We start from the raw sequence: 17,321 nt of genomic DNA, 5'->3' as shown, positions 1-17,321 counted from the left end.
GGGGAACTCGACTATAGCGTTTTCTCTTGTTTTTATTAAAAAAAATCTTTACTTTTCTATAGATAAGTATTTTGGGGCTATTTATATTTTTTTAAGAATTATAAATTATATAATTTCTGGTATAGACTTTAAGTTCATTTGTCTGAGCTTTTTTTGTATTCACACACATGAATACGTGTTCCTCCATCGAAAGTGAAAGCAAACAGTTGGTCAGCCAGCAAAGGTGTTCTACAGTATCGAACAAGGAGGTAAAAGCAGAGAAAAAAGCAGAAAAGTAAATAAAGTAAAGTTTTCCTTCATTTTCCTTGATGTGTTCGCTGTTGTCCACTTGTGACAAAGTGCACTGTGGAACAACGGGTTTGTTTACACTTTGGTCCCACTTGAGGGAGGCGTTGACTGTGGGCGTGCCAGGTGTACACAGGGAGAAATAACATGGCATTTCAACTTGAGAACCCACCGACATTTGTCCTCCACTGCTGGCTCACTGCAGGCAGGTAGGACATTCTTTGGTCCATTGCTCCTTCGGTGACCTCTTGACTGCCCCGTCATTTGATTTCTTTACGTTACCCATCTCTTGTGCAATTTCCTAATGGACCACCGCTTTAGGTTTCAACAACAAGACACCGAAATGCATTGTCAGTCGAATTGTGCGAAACGCAAAACATTTCAAAATGGAAACAGTCCAAGGACAATTCCTTCCTCCGGTTTGACATTTGAAACACCTAGTCTCCGAGAAAGTATACCCCAATGCCTGACCGGGCATATCCATGGCTGACTCATACATCAATTACTGTCTAACCAAATGGCGTTCAATTAGCCCTCAAGCAAGCCTGCTACTTTCCCCCAGAAAACCCCAAGGTTCTAGGGGACCTGCTTGGAGTCTTATTCAAAATTCAACAAGGCAGGTCTTAGTGTTAGTACAGTGAGCACACGATATGCGCTTTTACTTACTTAGAGTATAAGCTGTAGAGTTTGAAAGTGCCAAAAGTATGCTAAAAAATGTTACTTTGTGTTCTACTGTTTCAAATCCAGCACCTTTAATGCTGTCCAACAAAAGGGGTTTGTGCTGTATCTCGGTGTATGTTCTAACTAAGTTCCAGGCACGTTTCGTCCTTGCATAATTGAGCAAGCTGGCCAGGGTCTCCTTTCCATTTCTTTACTTTGCGATTCCTTTTTATTTTGGCTTCGGTTTCTGGAGCTGGCTTGGATTCGCAGAGCACGAGGCTTGGATAAATGGGTATGGCGTGGGGGGGCTTGGGATTTGCGGGAAGATTCGGTTAATTGATCAGACAGGAAATGCGGCACTTTTGGGCCTGGACAGAATTCAACATTCGATGTGTCAATCAAAATTTGTAACTAAAAATACGCTTTCGCTGAAAGTCCCAAAAGTCGGCCCACACACATGAACAAAAACAAATATTGACAGTCACAGGGGCAAACAACAGAAATTTGGGTTGACGTTTTTGGCAATTGTCGCGATTCGCGGAAAACTGCCACGACCCGTCAAAAAACGAAGCAAAAATGAAAAAGTACGAGTATAATAAAAAACGAAAATACGTGAAATGTTACATAATTTATGCCAGCAGTGCGAGCGCACCTCCTTTCCTTTATTTCGTTGTAGTATCTCAGTATCAGTATTTCAGTGGCAGGCAGTTCCTCTCGCAGGACTCGCATAAATATGCAATTTAGTTTAGGCATTTGAATATTCTCTTCGCCGCCCCTGCCTTTCAATCTTTTGATGAGCCAGACGAGTCGGCAGCAGCTGCGTTTTTCGCATTTTCCCGATTTTCACGTCCTGCATTTCATTGGCAGCCTGACACTAATGAAAAAAGCCAAATCGTGTCGAGTTCTGTGAGCTCGAAGCGATTGGAAAAATAATTTAAGCTTTCTCGCCATTGGTAGTTCGTCTTGCTCGATAAAATACTGTATTGCCAGAAATTAAATATATATAGTACAGAGTAAAGTATCAAATGTAGCAAATGAGTCAAGACTGATTTTTACAAACATAAAATTATACATCTTGTTACATGCCAAAAATTACCTTTCTATTAGCCAGTGGAAAAAAGTTTATTTCAAAACATTTATTTGCAAAAAGTGCAATACAATAGATGGTGGCTTCCATGAATCCTAACAATTTTTTCCATTAAATTTTAAAGAGATTACGTAAATACCTCACTGGAAACCTATCTGAATTGTAAAAATATTAAAAATTAGTATCCCAGCTTTGTTGTGAATCAATTTGTGTATAAGCCATGCGTTTGGTATTGGTAACCAGTTTGTTAATTATACCCGTTACTCGTAGAGTAAAAGGGTATACTAGATTCGTTGAAAAGTATGTAACAGGCAGAATATATTTTTTCATTTTTGTATTGGTCTTGTAAATTTCTATCGATTTGCCAAAAAACTTTTTGCCACGCCCACTCTAACGCCCACAAACCGCCCAAAGCTGCCACGCCCACACTTTTGAAAAATGTTTTGATATTTTTTCATTTCTGTATTAGTCTTGTAAATTTCTATCGATTTGCCAAAAAATTGTTTTCCGTGCCCACTCTAACGCTCACAAACCGCCAAAAACTGTCAGTATTGAAGACCCTCCTTCGCACTTCCACTAGCTGAGTAATGGGTATCAGATAGTCGGGGAACTCGACTCTAGCGTTCTCTCTTGTTTTTTATTTACTTCAAGCCTTTTTACTTTAGTCAATATATTCGTGATTGCGTTTCCTTTAACAATAAGTCAGCCATGAATTCAAATATGTATCTGCAAGTATATACACATATGCATTTTTGCGAAATTTAAATAGACAGTAGAAGGGGAACATAACCTGTCTTCTGCCTGAAATGCAAGCTCAATTCAAAATCCCAAGAGGTAGAAAGTCCTTCTGTTGCAATTCCTGTACGAATATTTCAACTGTGCTGTCTAAAGTTTCTCATTTCACTTCACTCTTTTGGGGCTATAAATATCACAGTTATTTATTTGTTGACATTTACATATACATTTTTTATATTTTTTGCCACGCTGTGCCAATTTATTTATATTAATGTCCCAAGTGATTTCGGTTGCCCATATCAATTGGGTCACAGCTCATGTACGCACATGGTCTTAGATTTGATCTGTTTGTGTTGTTTGGCCATTCCATTTCAAAAATGCGGTTTTCATGATAACCAAATTGAATGTGTGTTGTTGGAGAAACTTCTAAGCTGCCTATATCTATATATACCTAATATCTTCTTAAGGGGGAGAGGATATCAGATACTTAAACCTTAGCCTCTAAAAATGTTACTAAAATAACTTTAAAAATATTTACCGTGCAAACTATAGTTGCTATTTAACATAAGTTACACAGTCCTATTAAGAAGAAACTGGCATAAGTTAAGTGATTCGACTATCAGATACCCGTTACTCGGCTAATCAGTTTTAATTTTATATGCCCTTTATATTAAGTTTGATTACTCTTCAAAATGCTTGCTAAACCATTTAAAATTGTCTTGCATCTCTGCAAAGGGTATCATTTAGTTTTTTATTATCTGCTGACAACAGTATTGTGGGCTCTTCTTTTCGCTCTCTTGCCCTTTTTGTGAGCGATGTGAGTGTTGTCTCTGCTGGTCATCTCTGGTCGCTTTCTATTTATTCAGAAAGCAGTTGAAATACTATTGCATCATTTTTTGGCACTATCTTTCTGTCTGTTCGACCGGCTCTTTTTTGTTGGGCAGTTTTTCTTTTCTTCCCAATTGTTTGGAGCTGACAGACGGCAAGCCGCAAACGAAGTGATAGGCCCTGGCATTTTAATTTTTTTCTTCTTTGGGGCTTAGAGCATACTGTATTTCCAAGGAATGTGGCATGGAAATTCGTTTTGACATTTTAATTACGCTTGCAAGAGCGGGCCGTGTAAGTGCGTACGTGCTAACTGGGCTGACACACTAATGCATTCCGGCAAGATTAAGCAATCAGAGGGCTCTTGAACTCTGGCATAATTGGAACAACCTGACAAGCGAGCTGCCATCGGAGGAGGTGGCTAAAGCACTCAATTTGGGCCATCAGCTAGTGCCGCGATGGCCTGGTTCGCTTTCTCCCACCACTTTCACTTCACTCCCACTTTTTCGCACTTGACTCTCATTTAGCGCCACAACAAGTTACCCACCAAAGTTCCTGCTTTCTTCGTCCTATCTAAGCATTCTAATTTACTTTTATATTATGTTGTGTTGATTGCGTTGCCAAGCCGTGCGGATCCATTACAGAATGTGTTAGTCTCCTGCCATTGCTGGTGCTGTCTTCGTTCTGGCCCATATCACAATGATTTGGCCACCAACGACAAATTGCCGGAAATTGACAACAAATTTCCAGCACACACACACACATATGGGCACATAAGAGACCCATTTACTAACACTCGGGTGCAGTGTTTGCTGAGGTTTCTCTGTTTCTTTTGGCCTGCTCCTTGGCATATCAATGGGACCATTTGGGCTCCACACATTGACCGGAATGTGTAATCCAGTCGGGTACATCTTTGACCTCTGTAAAACCCTTTGAAATTTTTTTGTTCGGGCTAAACCCTAAAAGACCATAATGCAAACTATTTCAAATATGAATTGGCCCTAATGAAATTTGCTGCAAAGACCTTAACGTGTCATTTGGCGCTTTACTAAAGCAATAGAGCCTAATTTAAAATATTAGTTTTCACTTTTTGCTTAAATGGAAATTTAGTTTAGCAATTTATAGCTTTAGAATGTGCATTTCAACAAAATTATATTCAAAGCATATAAATCTTTCAAGACATTTCGTTGATTCTAGTTTAAGCCTTAATAGATTTTCAATTGCTTATCCTAAGCGTACCGTTTCACCAATTTTAAAGCTGAATTATACAGAATATTAATGCATTTCGATACTAAGCAGGCTGCCGTAGAAGCTTCGGGATTTGCATATACAATGAAGGATTCCAAAGTACCCTGAACAACCACATCCATCCACCCACATTCCCTCAACCGCTGTCAGTTGCACTTTTGTTTTAGTCCATAGACCTTGGTTTACGTGTACAAATGCATATGTATATTAGTGGCGGGTCGCATAGAATTCGGGTTCATCAATCACTTATGGAAATCAATACGCTTTCCATTATACGCAAAAGTAAGTGGGGGGGGAACCTGTATTGTATTGTATTTGGATGTTTTTGAATTCCCAAACGAATTGATGGCGGTTAGGTTGCTTCTGCACCTCAATTCACCTTTTGTTTCTTTAGTATGATTGGAAGTTTTTAAATGCAGACGTTTTTAAGCTTATTTAGCCACTATAAGTGGATAGTTAAGACGTGCCTGCAATATAAAAATAGTGGAAAACGGCTCGGGGTCATTCCTTTTAATTTAGGATCCTTAACAGTTTCTACTCCAACAGAACATGAACAACCCCTTAGGTTTCTCAGCTTTTCCCACAGATGGAGCTTTGTCGTTCTGTCACGTTCCCCTCTCGTTTTGTAGACTTTTCTCTTGGTCTTCCATCTGATGTCATGAGGCCGCAACTGACGTCACAGAAAAGCTGCAATGTTTACACGCAACGTAACGGAACGGAAATGAATGGAATGGAATGGATATCCTCATGTTCCTATTCCGCATGTGTCTTTCGCGCCAAATTCATTGTTGGCGCCTCTGTTTTGTTGCTGTCCTTCTTCTGGGTTACGGGAGCTACCGCCCGTAATTCTCAGTGCCGGAGAGGAGCAATGCCTGCTCTTACGCTTCTTTGTTTCTTATATAACACGTGTTTTGGACAATAGTTGAGGCTCACAAAGTAATGGCCGTACACTGGCCAAAATAGGGTACACAATGGGGTATTCAAAGAATATTAAGATTGTTGTTAGTTTGGAGGTCAAATTCGATTGAAATTGTACCATTTCGATTTTAGTTTTTGTGTTGTAAAAATTTGTGAACATGTTTTGTAAACTTAGCTTACCCTTTATTGTGCTTATCTTTAAAAATAAGTTAGTTTTAACGACTAGTTCCACAACTTTATATGCAGATAAGATTATAAGGCCAATATGAAAGCAAATACATTAGATGTTGAAATTATATGATCTTAAAAAAATTGCAATCACATATTTTAAACACAATTATTTGGTTGGATCGGAAATATTATGTCTTTCCATGGAAGATTTTTTTATTTCAGCCAAAGTATAATAAACGGTTTTAATGTGACATCGGTAAGATTTATATAGTGATTTTAGTATCTTTATTTGGCGATGCCCTAACTCATTATGCAGACTTGTCCAGCTGACTACTCTAGCTCTAGTAACCTGCGTGCAGCATTCAGTGTCGCTAAAGAGAGCTGACATTCAAAAGAGCACCAATGAAGAGCGGGCTCAGAGGACCAAGACACAGATGCACGCACACAGACACGCCTGGTGGGTCGTCCTGCTCCTGGTGGTGCGTGACTTTGGACTCCTGCTGAAGCCAGTTACGAAAAGATTGGTAGCAGTGTCTCAGTTCGTTTGTGCTGCCAGTTGGATGCAGAACACCCCGACGACGAATCGAGCGATATATCCTTAAAATCGAGGAAAATATATGCGGTATGGTGTGCGCGACTGTCACCTTCGAGAATTAATCAGAATGTATTTGAACGGCATTATCCTTGTGGTAGCATCATAGCGCTGGTGGTGTGCCAAACGGGGCCATCGCCCACGTGTCGGCCGCATTTGTTGTGTTAATTAGTGGAAAATGTCAGGCCCAAAAAGGAAATACATAATATAAAACAACGAAGGTTGGGCTGCAGAGAGTGAAAGTTATTGTGTGTCCTTGGACTTGTGGGAAAGTAATGATAAAATATGAGTACTCGTCGAATAAAGCAACGAAAAATACGTCAAGAAACATTTTTACTGTTTGTAAAGTTAAAAGTGTGCTGGAAATTGAGAATTCCGTCTAGTGCGTGGCTCAAACGAGGACTTTGTACAACACTTTCGTGCGCAGCGTTTGAAGAAACTCCTATTTTTCGCCCAAAATCGATCCGCCCGTTGTCCCTTGCCTTTGTTTACCGAGCGCAGTGAATTATTTTCAAGTGAACATTTTTATTTTTACATATGCTGTCGTGCATGCTTATGTGAAAGGCCCCTCAGGTATTTCGCTGTAGTTTTTGCCTCCGAATCGCCTTGACACATTTCGTTTCGGCCATTGCAACGAGCTTCATGCCACCACGGCTCATGGGATGCTGCAGTTTATTTTGCTTATCTGGCGCTCACCCGACAATATTTCTTGCCACACCCACCCGCACACTGATTGTTGTCAGTGGCTCGTTCGTGGCTGAAATTTTCAATTAGGTTTTATGACACATTTCATCCGCTGCCATCGATGCAGTCGACCCTCAGCAGTCTGATTTGTATTTTGTGCTCCGCCCATTTAGAGGAAATTGGCCAAGCAGCGCTTATTTGCATACCAATTAAGTTTATTATATATTTACTTTAACTTTTATTAAGCCACTCGGCGATGTGCAGCCCCCATTTTTGTGGCTTGTTTTGGTAAATGGGAGTAAGCAAAGGCAAAGTTAATTAGGTTGCCAAAGGTCTCGGCAATGACAGAACTAATTTGAAACTAAAAATTTAACGTAGATAGTTTTTTCCAACAAAATCGATTAACTTATTCTGGAAGTTTTTTAAACATAACCACAATTTATTTAGGCTCAACTAAGGAAATTCTCGTTTTCAAACCGAATGTTATGAAAAATAAAATTCCTTCTCATTCGGCAAATTAAAAGATAAAAATAATTTAATTTAAGTAAGGAGGTTGCATATTAACAAAATTATGACTTATTTGCAAGTACATATGTGCAAATTTACTTATAAAAGTTAAATTTATTTTGATATTATGCCCAGTTTAAAATAAGTTACATATTGTTTAGTTTAATTTTTACAAAAGTCAAATTAATCTTTAAAGTAAAATGGTGGCATCATAATATATGAAAACATCAAACACCGATTTTCATTTAGTTTTCCATTGTATTCATTTTGCGTAAAGAGTAAAATCAAATTATATTTTAATGTACTTTTCAACTTATTTATGTCCCCGATAATAAAGTCAACCCCAGTATTTTCTCTTGGCGAATAAAACAAATTGCAAACGGATATGGCAAGAGTGTAACGATATCGAAAACCCACAAAACCTAAAATAATAATATACATAAAAATAACATAAAAAACAAACCTATATTAGCTTAACCAAAGGCAAGAAGGACATAAATGGGAGGGTCGTAAAAGTCCTTTTAGGCGAGCGGCACACATGGCGTATGAGTAATATTTTGCATTTAATTCCCTACTCATTTTCCAGAGGCTGCAAGAGTAATCGAAAAATTAGAAAGATAAGGGAAGCAGATGGGCAGCCAGTTCAGTGACTGGGTAAGCTGGGAAAATACCTTAAAAAGCTAAAAGTAAAAGCTTAACAAAATTGAGAAAAACCACCAAAACAGCCAGCAACGAGGGGAGTGCGGCGAAAACTTTTGTGGCTACGTGGCTGGGACTTTTGGATGGGCTCCCAGGGGGCGGGGCTGACACAGAATGTAACAGGCTAAGCTAATCCCTGGCTAACACCGCATCACCAGTGGAAAGGATGATTTTGGCCAGAGGCTGGCAAAAGGTCGGGTTAATCTACGGGTAGGCCACAGAACAAAAAAAGCAGATGGTCGGGTAGGTTAAAATATCAGGCATAGAACTTTTACATACTTCTTCTATGAAATATGTATGTGCAAATCATAAGACCTTCTCAATGCAGCCATTCTCATGCATTACAAATGAAGAACTTTGAAACTCAAACAGGGGATCCGAAGTTAAAGACAAAGTATCTGTATTCCCACCAGGAACTGGCTGTAGTTAGGCAAATTTATAGCGTTTGCGCTTTTTGAGATTAATTAAAGTTGACCAATTTCCACTTGTTGTCCTAAGAGTTATTTTGCCATGTCCCATTTAGATTGATTACTTTTATATTCACTTGTCACTCTGCGAATCCCTCTGTGGATAGCATCGCCAGGATCCTCTCGTATAATTGACTAATGAGCCAAAGTTCAGGGTTCAGTAAATGTTTGTAGGCTTGTTGGTGACATTTTGGCATTGTCGGAATTTAGGATTTGAAATGAAAACTGGGCTTCTTTGTGGTAATTCCATTGGCTAATTCCATTTGGCTGACAGATTTCACAAATAGATTTAAAACTAATACTGATTTGCATATATAAAATTTAAAGCACTTTATTTGTTATTCATAAATGATCATATTAAACAAAAGCTTTTGCATTGGAAATTATTTGCTTTTTGTTTTCTTTTTTTTGATGATTTTATTTGATTTACTTTTGGGATCTAGGTCAAAACTGGTCTCAAACAAATAAAAATTGTATAATCCAATCTCTCCCTGGTAAAACATTTCAACTTTTGCCCCAACTTCTGCCCCAAAGCATTTGTGGTTGACATTTGTTGTGGGTCCCCCAAAACATCTTAATGCTTATTTTTATCTGATAAGTGATGACGGTTGTGGCAAAAAAAAATTACTTGAGTGCCCAGACACTGACTCAATTCCTGGTTGTTTGTTTGGCTAAATATATAGCACAGACAACTTATCACGCTGTATTAACCCAAGCTGTATGTCCTCTGTTATTTTCTGATTTTTTCCTCAGAGTCTGATCCCACGCCCACTCAGCAGGGGCATCGTTTGTTTATATATTATTTGCCTGTTACGTTCGGGAGATTCATCGAAAGAAATTCATCGTCAACTCCACCCTACATTTCTCAGATTTCTTCCCACTTTCTACACTATGTTCAGCATTATTTGGCAATCCTTCTAATTTTTTTAGTTCTTTAAAGAAAATTACATTCAGCTTGAATATTAAAGAACTTAAATTATCTATGAACGTAAAAGTCAGTTCGGTAAGCAACTTTAGTTTACAAATGTGCATCCACTTGTGAAAGTTGTTCCTCAACTTTTCCTTCTGCTGGTCAAAAGTTTTGCCCTGAATGTGGAATAACAATGTGCACATCGATGCTAAACCAAACGTTAAGTTTTAGAGATAGAATGTCTACTTGAATCGGCGAACTAACTTGTTTGACTTGCTAATTTAAACCTTTTTTTAGGCAGGTGTGAAAACGACGTGAATATGTGGTTTTAGGATAACTTTTCTCCTCATATCAAGATGCAAACAGAAAAAATGGCATGGCAAAGTAGAAATAAAAATTCAATTTCCCGACCGCAAAAAGTTAAACTTTTCTTAGCAGCCACAAATCAATTTTAACTTGGCCAGTGTAACCGCCGAAAAAAAAAATGAACGGAAAAGGGAAAAACAAAACTCTTTCATGGATGTTGGCCAAGAATTAGGGAAAAGTGTTATACAATTCTAGAGATTGAGAGCAAAATGAAATGCAATAAAAAGAAAGTGGGTGAAAAGCTGGCTGATGAAAGAGATTAAAGAAGCTTTGCAATAGCAAACATTTTCCAGCAAGCAGTAATCTTCCTTTAGTTTTAAAGACTGATTATGTTTGTATTTGTTTTAAAAATTTAGGCCGAAGCGCTTCTTTTTAATAATAATAAAGTTATTAGACTCCAAAAATTTTCGCATAAGAACTTTATAAACTAACCATGGAAGCTTTTTTTGTACATCTTGTGGCCTTACTTCCTGAACCTTTAGAATGGGGGAAAAGGTCACGCTTTGTGCAAAAATTGGGTTCAAAGCGCTGCTGATAAGGGTAAGCGAATGCTGACAACTTTGACCAGTTCTTTAGAAGGCGGACATTCATTTCACATGCAAATGGTGTGGGTAGTACTCAGACAACGAGCAGATCACACAGAATCGTTTTAATAGGCTTACTTAGGATGTCAACCTAAAATAAAAGACTCTTAGAAAGCGGATTCACCTTAGCTTTAAGGAACTTTCCTCCAAGGAGTGTCAAGACTGGTTGCGCACATGTCGACATATATTGTGCTCATTCCGGGGCCTGGCTTTGTTTTTACACCATTTAATTTATGGCCAATACATGCTAGGCCAACACATTTTTTATTGTGCCCCCTTGCCAATCATCCTCCCTTCAACAATTCCCACATGTTTACAGAACTTCTGTTTGTCAGCCATTTTGAAAGACATTTCCTTTTCGGCCCCAACAATAAATGTTCTCTGTGGTGATATAACGAGGAAGAAACTATTGTCATATGTTTCACTTTTCCCGGAAAAATCCATCCTTTTTCCTGCTTTCCGGACTCGGGGTGAGAAAGTTCATTAATTGATAAGGAGGCAACTTTGCTTATGTGCGTCGAATTTCAGACAGGGGAATTGTTCTGCGACCACAGCTAGCTAATAAAAGGGCAGTCTATATCCAGAATTATATTATGGACCTGAATATTCATGAATACTATAAAGGTCCTCAAATATAAGAAACACTGGGAGTAATATTTAGTTTAGTAATCAGAAAGGTTAAAGTTATAAGTGTTCTTACTTCTCCTGGAGTCAAATTATAAAAAAGTTGCTTTAAGGTACGACCATTAGAGTGGTATAAAATCGAACACCTTTAAGAAGGTCGTGGTAAACAGATATAAATAAATAATAAAAAAAAATTATATTCTTAAAATATTATACGAAATTTCGATACTCCGAAATAGACATCTTATTTTTCGAGATTGGGTTTATTTTTCACATTTTTATTTGTTTTTGTTTTGGATGGCATCCATAAAGTATTCTATTTTATATACGTTCGTAATCGTGACCTTGCAAATGTCCCCAAAGTACATTGGCCCCAAAATCAGGGCCACTTAATATCGTTTGACTCTGAACCATTTAATGTCTTGGTTTTGGGAAACTTTCGCTGGCCAATCGCGTGCAACACTAAAGTTACTGTTTAGAAAAAGTGGGCGTGGCTCCAGTTTAGCACTCTTTACATTTGTTAATTGCGACACTTAGTTGGCCAAGTTATGGTTTAGCATGCAAACGACCTTGGGGAGCTTTTTACTTTCTTTAAATAATTGTTGGGCGCATAACATAAAACTCAACTAGCCGAAAAGAGTAAAATAAAATGTTTCTTAATACAGCATAGGGATAGAGATAATTTTGCAGTAAACGAAGAGCTACCGACAAATGGGAGTGTCCCCAAAAAAGGCGCTAGAAATTTTAATTTTGTTCATTTCTCGTCTACGCCATTTGGCAAAACTGCAGCTTTTTGTTTTGTGGTGTGCGTGGGTGTGTCTCCTTTTGAAATTTATTTTTCATTATGCTGATGAGAAGAGCTGTTTGCCACGCCTCGAGCGCATTTCAGCTTGAAAAGGGTCTGTTAACTAACTTATTTTAGGAGAACATAATTTGATTAATTAATAATATTAAACATGGAAAGTTTTGTATAAACAAGGCCATTTTATCTTTTCAGTACTACAATATTAATGAAATAACGTAAAACATGTAGAAAAGGCTTAGTTTAATTTATATATACTTGTAAAAGGAAAGTCCTTAGTTGTTTGTGAGTAAAAGTTATAGTTTATGTATTTTATGGTTTAATATAACAATATATATCTTGATGATTTTCAATTTTTGTTTTATTGTGAGGTAAAGCAATAAATTAATTATTAATATAAAATACATATTTACAAAAAATTTTCACCAAAAAATTAAAAACTTTTTTTAATAGCCTGAATCATGGGTAAGGCTGTTGTAGGGGTTTCCCAAAGCGACTTAGAGATTTTCATGGGTTTTGATTGATTGAATGGTTTTCTGGTTGATCGTCTTGGTATTTGAACCCTAAACTTTTGCAAATTTTTGCGTGCTGCAAGTTGGCTGCAGTCAATTAACCAACCGACGATTTGTGTGAGACAGTGGAGGGGTCACGGGTCATCAATTTATCAATGTCACTTAGTTGCAGAAAATAGCGATGTGGTCAAAGACGAGAGCGGGATCAAACGACGGAGAGAGACAGCCAATTGTTTGGGCTGATTGTGCTTAATGAAGTGTCGGATATGTCATGCGCCCAGACAATAAACAAGCCTTCGCAGTCCGCAGACCGTACTCGGTGCAGATGCATCTCTAAGATACAAAGCATGACCGGGCAAAGTGAAAAGTGAGCAGTGACAGCGAACCGCGAGTGTGAGAACCCAGGTAAATTATGTAGACCTGGTCAGAACCGGTGACCTGGTCAGAATCGTACACATATCTCGTATCGCTCCCCGTGCCGAAGGACATGAGCCAGAACCTTCATGTGAGCTACACCGCTTTGGCCATGTCGGACGATAATCAAACCTGCAGCTACTCGATGCCCTCGGTGGCCTCGCCCAGCCTCAATCACCGTCTGCAGCGCAATGTCAACTTCAACGAGGACCTCAACGACTTGGCCGGCTACCCTCCGCAGCAGCTGCCCCCCGCCCCGGCGGTCCGCCGCTTCTCCAAGTCCATTTTCCAGCGACCGCGTTCCATGTCCGTTTGGAGTGACATCAGCCGCAGCAGTATGCGTCTGGATGAAAGGTGAGTGACGGCTCGTATTGGGTTTGGTTTAGGGGTTTGCGGATCGAAGATCGAGGCCCCATGGCTTTCACATTCCGTACACTGGGGAAAATTATCTTTCATTTCCTTGTCTTGGTTTTTGTATAGTATAGGACAATAGACTACGTCCTATTAGGCCACGATATCGAATTCTATAGGTGCTTATTTAAACCTAACTCACAAGAGATTTTATATGTCAGCATGCATGAATCCATACAGCTGCCACAGGAATAATTTCTAGATACCACGTCATGATGTTTTTTCCTAAACAGTTAGGGCATTTTGATCGACTGTTGTTATTTTTGCATCTTGGATTTACTTCATTCTATATGCGAATGTTTGCTTTGTGCGAGCCGGTGGTTCCAAGGCGAATTGCGCCATGTGGTTTGGTATTCAGTTGGCTGGCCTTCCTTTAGGCGAATTTATGTGTTTTCTGTATGCTTTGGCTGATTGCGTGCGTTGAAATATACATAAATATTTGCTCTTATCCGTATAAAGGCCTGACAAAGGAGAATATTCCCTTAGTGATTTTGTTTTTTTCGGCTACGTGACACCCGAACCCCATCTGATTACAGCTAATCTATCAAAGACGAAAAATTCATTGAATGTTGGCATTGATTTTACGAGACATTCTCCCAAATGGTTCACCATACCTTTTTTCCAGAAAAAGGAATTTACATTTTATATGCATATTTCTCCTAATTAATACAAAACCTTGCTTTTTTCAACGGGAATATAGTTTATTTTAAATATATTATAATTTTTCCACTGCTTGTGAAATTGCAAATTTCATTTGCGTCGATTAAGAAGGTTTTACTATTTAGGCACCAATGAGTATTTTATTATCACGGATTTACGCGTATCAAATCGTTCTATTCCCATGCTTGCGCATTTCAACTAAGCACACAATTTATGCATAATTGTTTTCCATAAATCCAGCAACTTTGCGCAAATATAAATCTGAGCGCCATGTGCCGCAGCTATTAAATTTACTCTTGAATGTTTGGCAAAAGCTTGAATCAAATTTGACTCCCGCGCAGAATCGCTTTTGCGTGGAAAAACCGCCTCGAGGTCAATTTAATTTTGTTTCAGCACTTTGACTTTTATTATCCTGTTATCCAGTGCTGTCTGTGATTATTGTATCGCCGCCCAAGAGCGGCATTAATGGGATTTGGATATACGAGTGGGAGAGGAACCACTGAAGGACCACTTCTACATGCCCAAGTGCTAATTTGAAATAGATGAGTACAGATAATTATATGAACAATACGCTTACTCATGGTACTTTGCTATCTTTATAGACATAAACCATCCAGGCCGATTCAACAATTGTTTGAGTTTTTGGCCAGCGTGTTTGTAATGCAAGTGGCTTGGGTTTGGTCGGCAGGATGTGGCACGTAGCTGCCAGCCGGAAACTGGGCTTAGAAATTTTTGAATGAAATATGAGAAGCCCAATGTGGTGGGTGGCAGTTCGAGTCACTCAGACCAAACAAGTGCCAGGAGGCTCGTTAGTTTGCTGTGCTAACTTTCGGGGCTTTTGTCTGCAGCTCAGTCAATTTACATCGTCAGCATGTGAATGCCAATTAGTGCAAATAACTCAATTATGCTCGGTTCTCCCCTAATTTCGGTGTGTAGATATCGGCACCTCTTTAATTGCTGATTACACCAATGGGTAGAAGCCGACCTGGCGATTGGCTTGTCAGCTCCTGGCTTGGTGCATCCCTAGTCTGTGGGAAAACCATTAATTAAGCGCGGTTCCGCAATGGATTCCACCGCCTGTTAATGTGAGAGCGTGTAATTGAAATGAATGATTATCACCGGGCTTTAGTAAAGTGGGGTAGTGGAATACTAGACTTGGTTTAATGTCGCTTTAACGGCGTTTCGTGGCTGAGATCTCAACTATGCGCAGCATTTGGCCAAGTCTCTTATGTAGCGTTTAAGCCATTTTATTGCCATAAGCACACAAAGCTTCACCTCTTCACAACAAAAAATCCCTCAACAATAGCCCATAAAAGTCGGTACAAAACCGCCACCCAGCACCAGCTCATATATCAAGAGCTAGTGAAGAATATTAAGAGGTTTAGTTTCTAGTCACACCCACCTCACGTTGGACACTTTAACGTTGGAAGGGGATGAGATACAATAAAATACTTATTGTCTGAGTGCATACTCACTTCGAGCAACAAAGCCAAATGATTACCCAAAATATTGAAAATCATTGTATATAATATCGAGACCAATCTGGTATTTCTTGAGAATATAATTTATTATATATATTTTAAATTAAATATACGTAAACCATCTTTCTACTCAGCATGACCATTTAAGAAACAAAACTTTTCTCCGAGTACTTATTTTATTGTTTCATAAATTGTTCTCCTTTCTTTTGCAGGTGAGTAAAAGTGTCTAAATTAACGTAAGATTTTCGCCCTTAACTGTGGTAAGTATAAGTAACAATATAAATGTGCGCAGAATAGACTTTATCATGTGTAAACTTGGTTATTTGTCTGTGAGGAGCCCACGAAGTTACCTCTTGACTGGTGCGCTATTAATAATGTTTTATCTGAAAGAGAACACCTTTTGTCTGCGTTTGTTGTTCCAAGGCGAATTCCTCAAAGGAATTTGTGAAATTCGCAAATGACTTTTCGCATTCCGTAGTGGTCTTTGCTTTCATGGACCGCATTTCATCTTTTCCCTTACATGCCCATAAAACAATCATAAAATGCCGCAAATCATCACGGCCGAAGGACGACCCTTCTTGTTGGTCCTGCAGGTGTATAACTCCTGGTTGTCCCGCACTCTGCCGCAAATTTTGCAGTGCCTGCGATGCGTCCTGTGTTATGGTTAATGTTTTCGCATTGTTTATGTTACGTTTATGCCCAGCGTCGTGTGCGTGCCTCCTAATTGTGGATTTTACGTGCGAGTTTGGTACCCCGTACATCCAAACTCTGGGATATGTGCTGTCAATGTCAAAGTACGAGATACAATGTGTAAGTCCGACGTGAAACTGTTCGTTCGCAATTAGCAGCGAGTTTAATCTCTTTAGCCTGTGAGTTCTTGGTCTCTGTGGCATTTCAGTTTCGAATTTCCATCATTGTCTGATAATTCGATACAAATATTGTTACTGATACGTTTCAATCGTCTTACTATATATAAAAGAGTACATCTGGGTAGTCATTATTTACGAACCACTTTCTAGCCAATGTACAATGTAAATAATACTACTGTTACAAATAGTAAATTTTTTTTGTGAGATTTTAACATTCCTATCTATGTACTCTACACACTTATTGAGTTCTTAGAAAGGTATATCATTATATCACATTTTAAATACGAAGAGGTATTTTTTCAGGCGAAAGGGAATGACTAACCATAATTTCTTCTTATGCCCACAACGTTTGTACAAATTTGAATAATGCTATTGGGCTGTTTGATTTGCTTGAAAAGCAAAGTGGATAGAATAGAAAATACTTTAAGGGGCGTAAACATACCAAGCGGCCCACTTTAATGCTGATGAATGTTGCGTCGGATATGAATAATACATTCAGTTTCGCAGTTTATATGATTATAAAGTCGACAAATTTCGTCATCCTGAATTTATGGACTTTGCAATTTGCAAAGCTAGTTCGCAATGCGGCTGCTCCGCAAGCAAACTCGATAAATCGAGTGCGCGTTGCCTTGCTCAACTACTTAATAACATTTTCCAAGCACACTCCGTCGCAAGTCCCTACTCAGCAACCGTTAAGCGATTCGCTATTCATAACCACAAGGGTAAATCCATTTAAAGGCATTGCTCCTTGGATGGTTAATGTGTTGTGCAGCATACTTTCCGGCGCGCGTCATAGCGCACATTACGTAT

At 38.8% G+C, this 17,321-nt stretch overlaps 1 protein-coding gene across 8 annotated transcripts in view; it reads left to right on the top strand.

Annotated features, from left to right (window-relative positions):
• The window catches only part of LOC6528898 (potassium channel subfamily T member 2), a 96,408-nt gene that overhangs the window by 16,858 nt on the left and 62,229 nt on the right, over positions 1–17,321 (top strand). The window contains exons 1-2 of one of the 8 annotated variants that reach the window (XM_039371367.1): positions 6,419–6,551; positions 12,843–13,444. The exons of 3 other annotated variants lie outside the window; for them this stretch is intronic. In XM_039371367.1, the coding sequence (XP_039227301.1) occupies positions 13,164–13,444 (281 nt within the window). In that variant the 5' untranslated portion in view covers positions 6,419–6,551; positions 12,843–13,163. Of the gene's footprint in view, positions 1–6,418; positions 6,552–12,628; positions 13,445–17,321 lie in introns of those variants that run through there. 4 more of the 8 variants (XM_039371379.2, XM_039371384.2, XM_039371369.1 and 1 more) reach the window with 4 other exon arrangements.

Source organism: Drosophila yakuba, chromosome 2L, assembly GCF_016746365.2.
Source record: "Drosophila yakuba strain Tai18E2 chromosome 2L, Prin_Dyak_Tai18E2_2.1, whole genome shotgun sequence".
NCBI classification, from domain to species: domain Eukaryota; kingdom Metazoa; phylum Arthropoda; class Insecta; order Diptera; family Drosophilidae; genus Drosophila; species Drosophila yakuba.
Note: the sequence above shows the minus strand (reverse complement) of the source record. Positions and strands in the feature narration are given on the sequence as shown.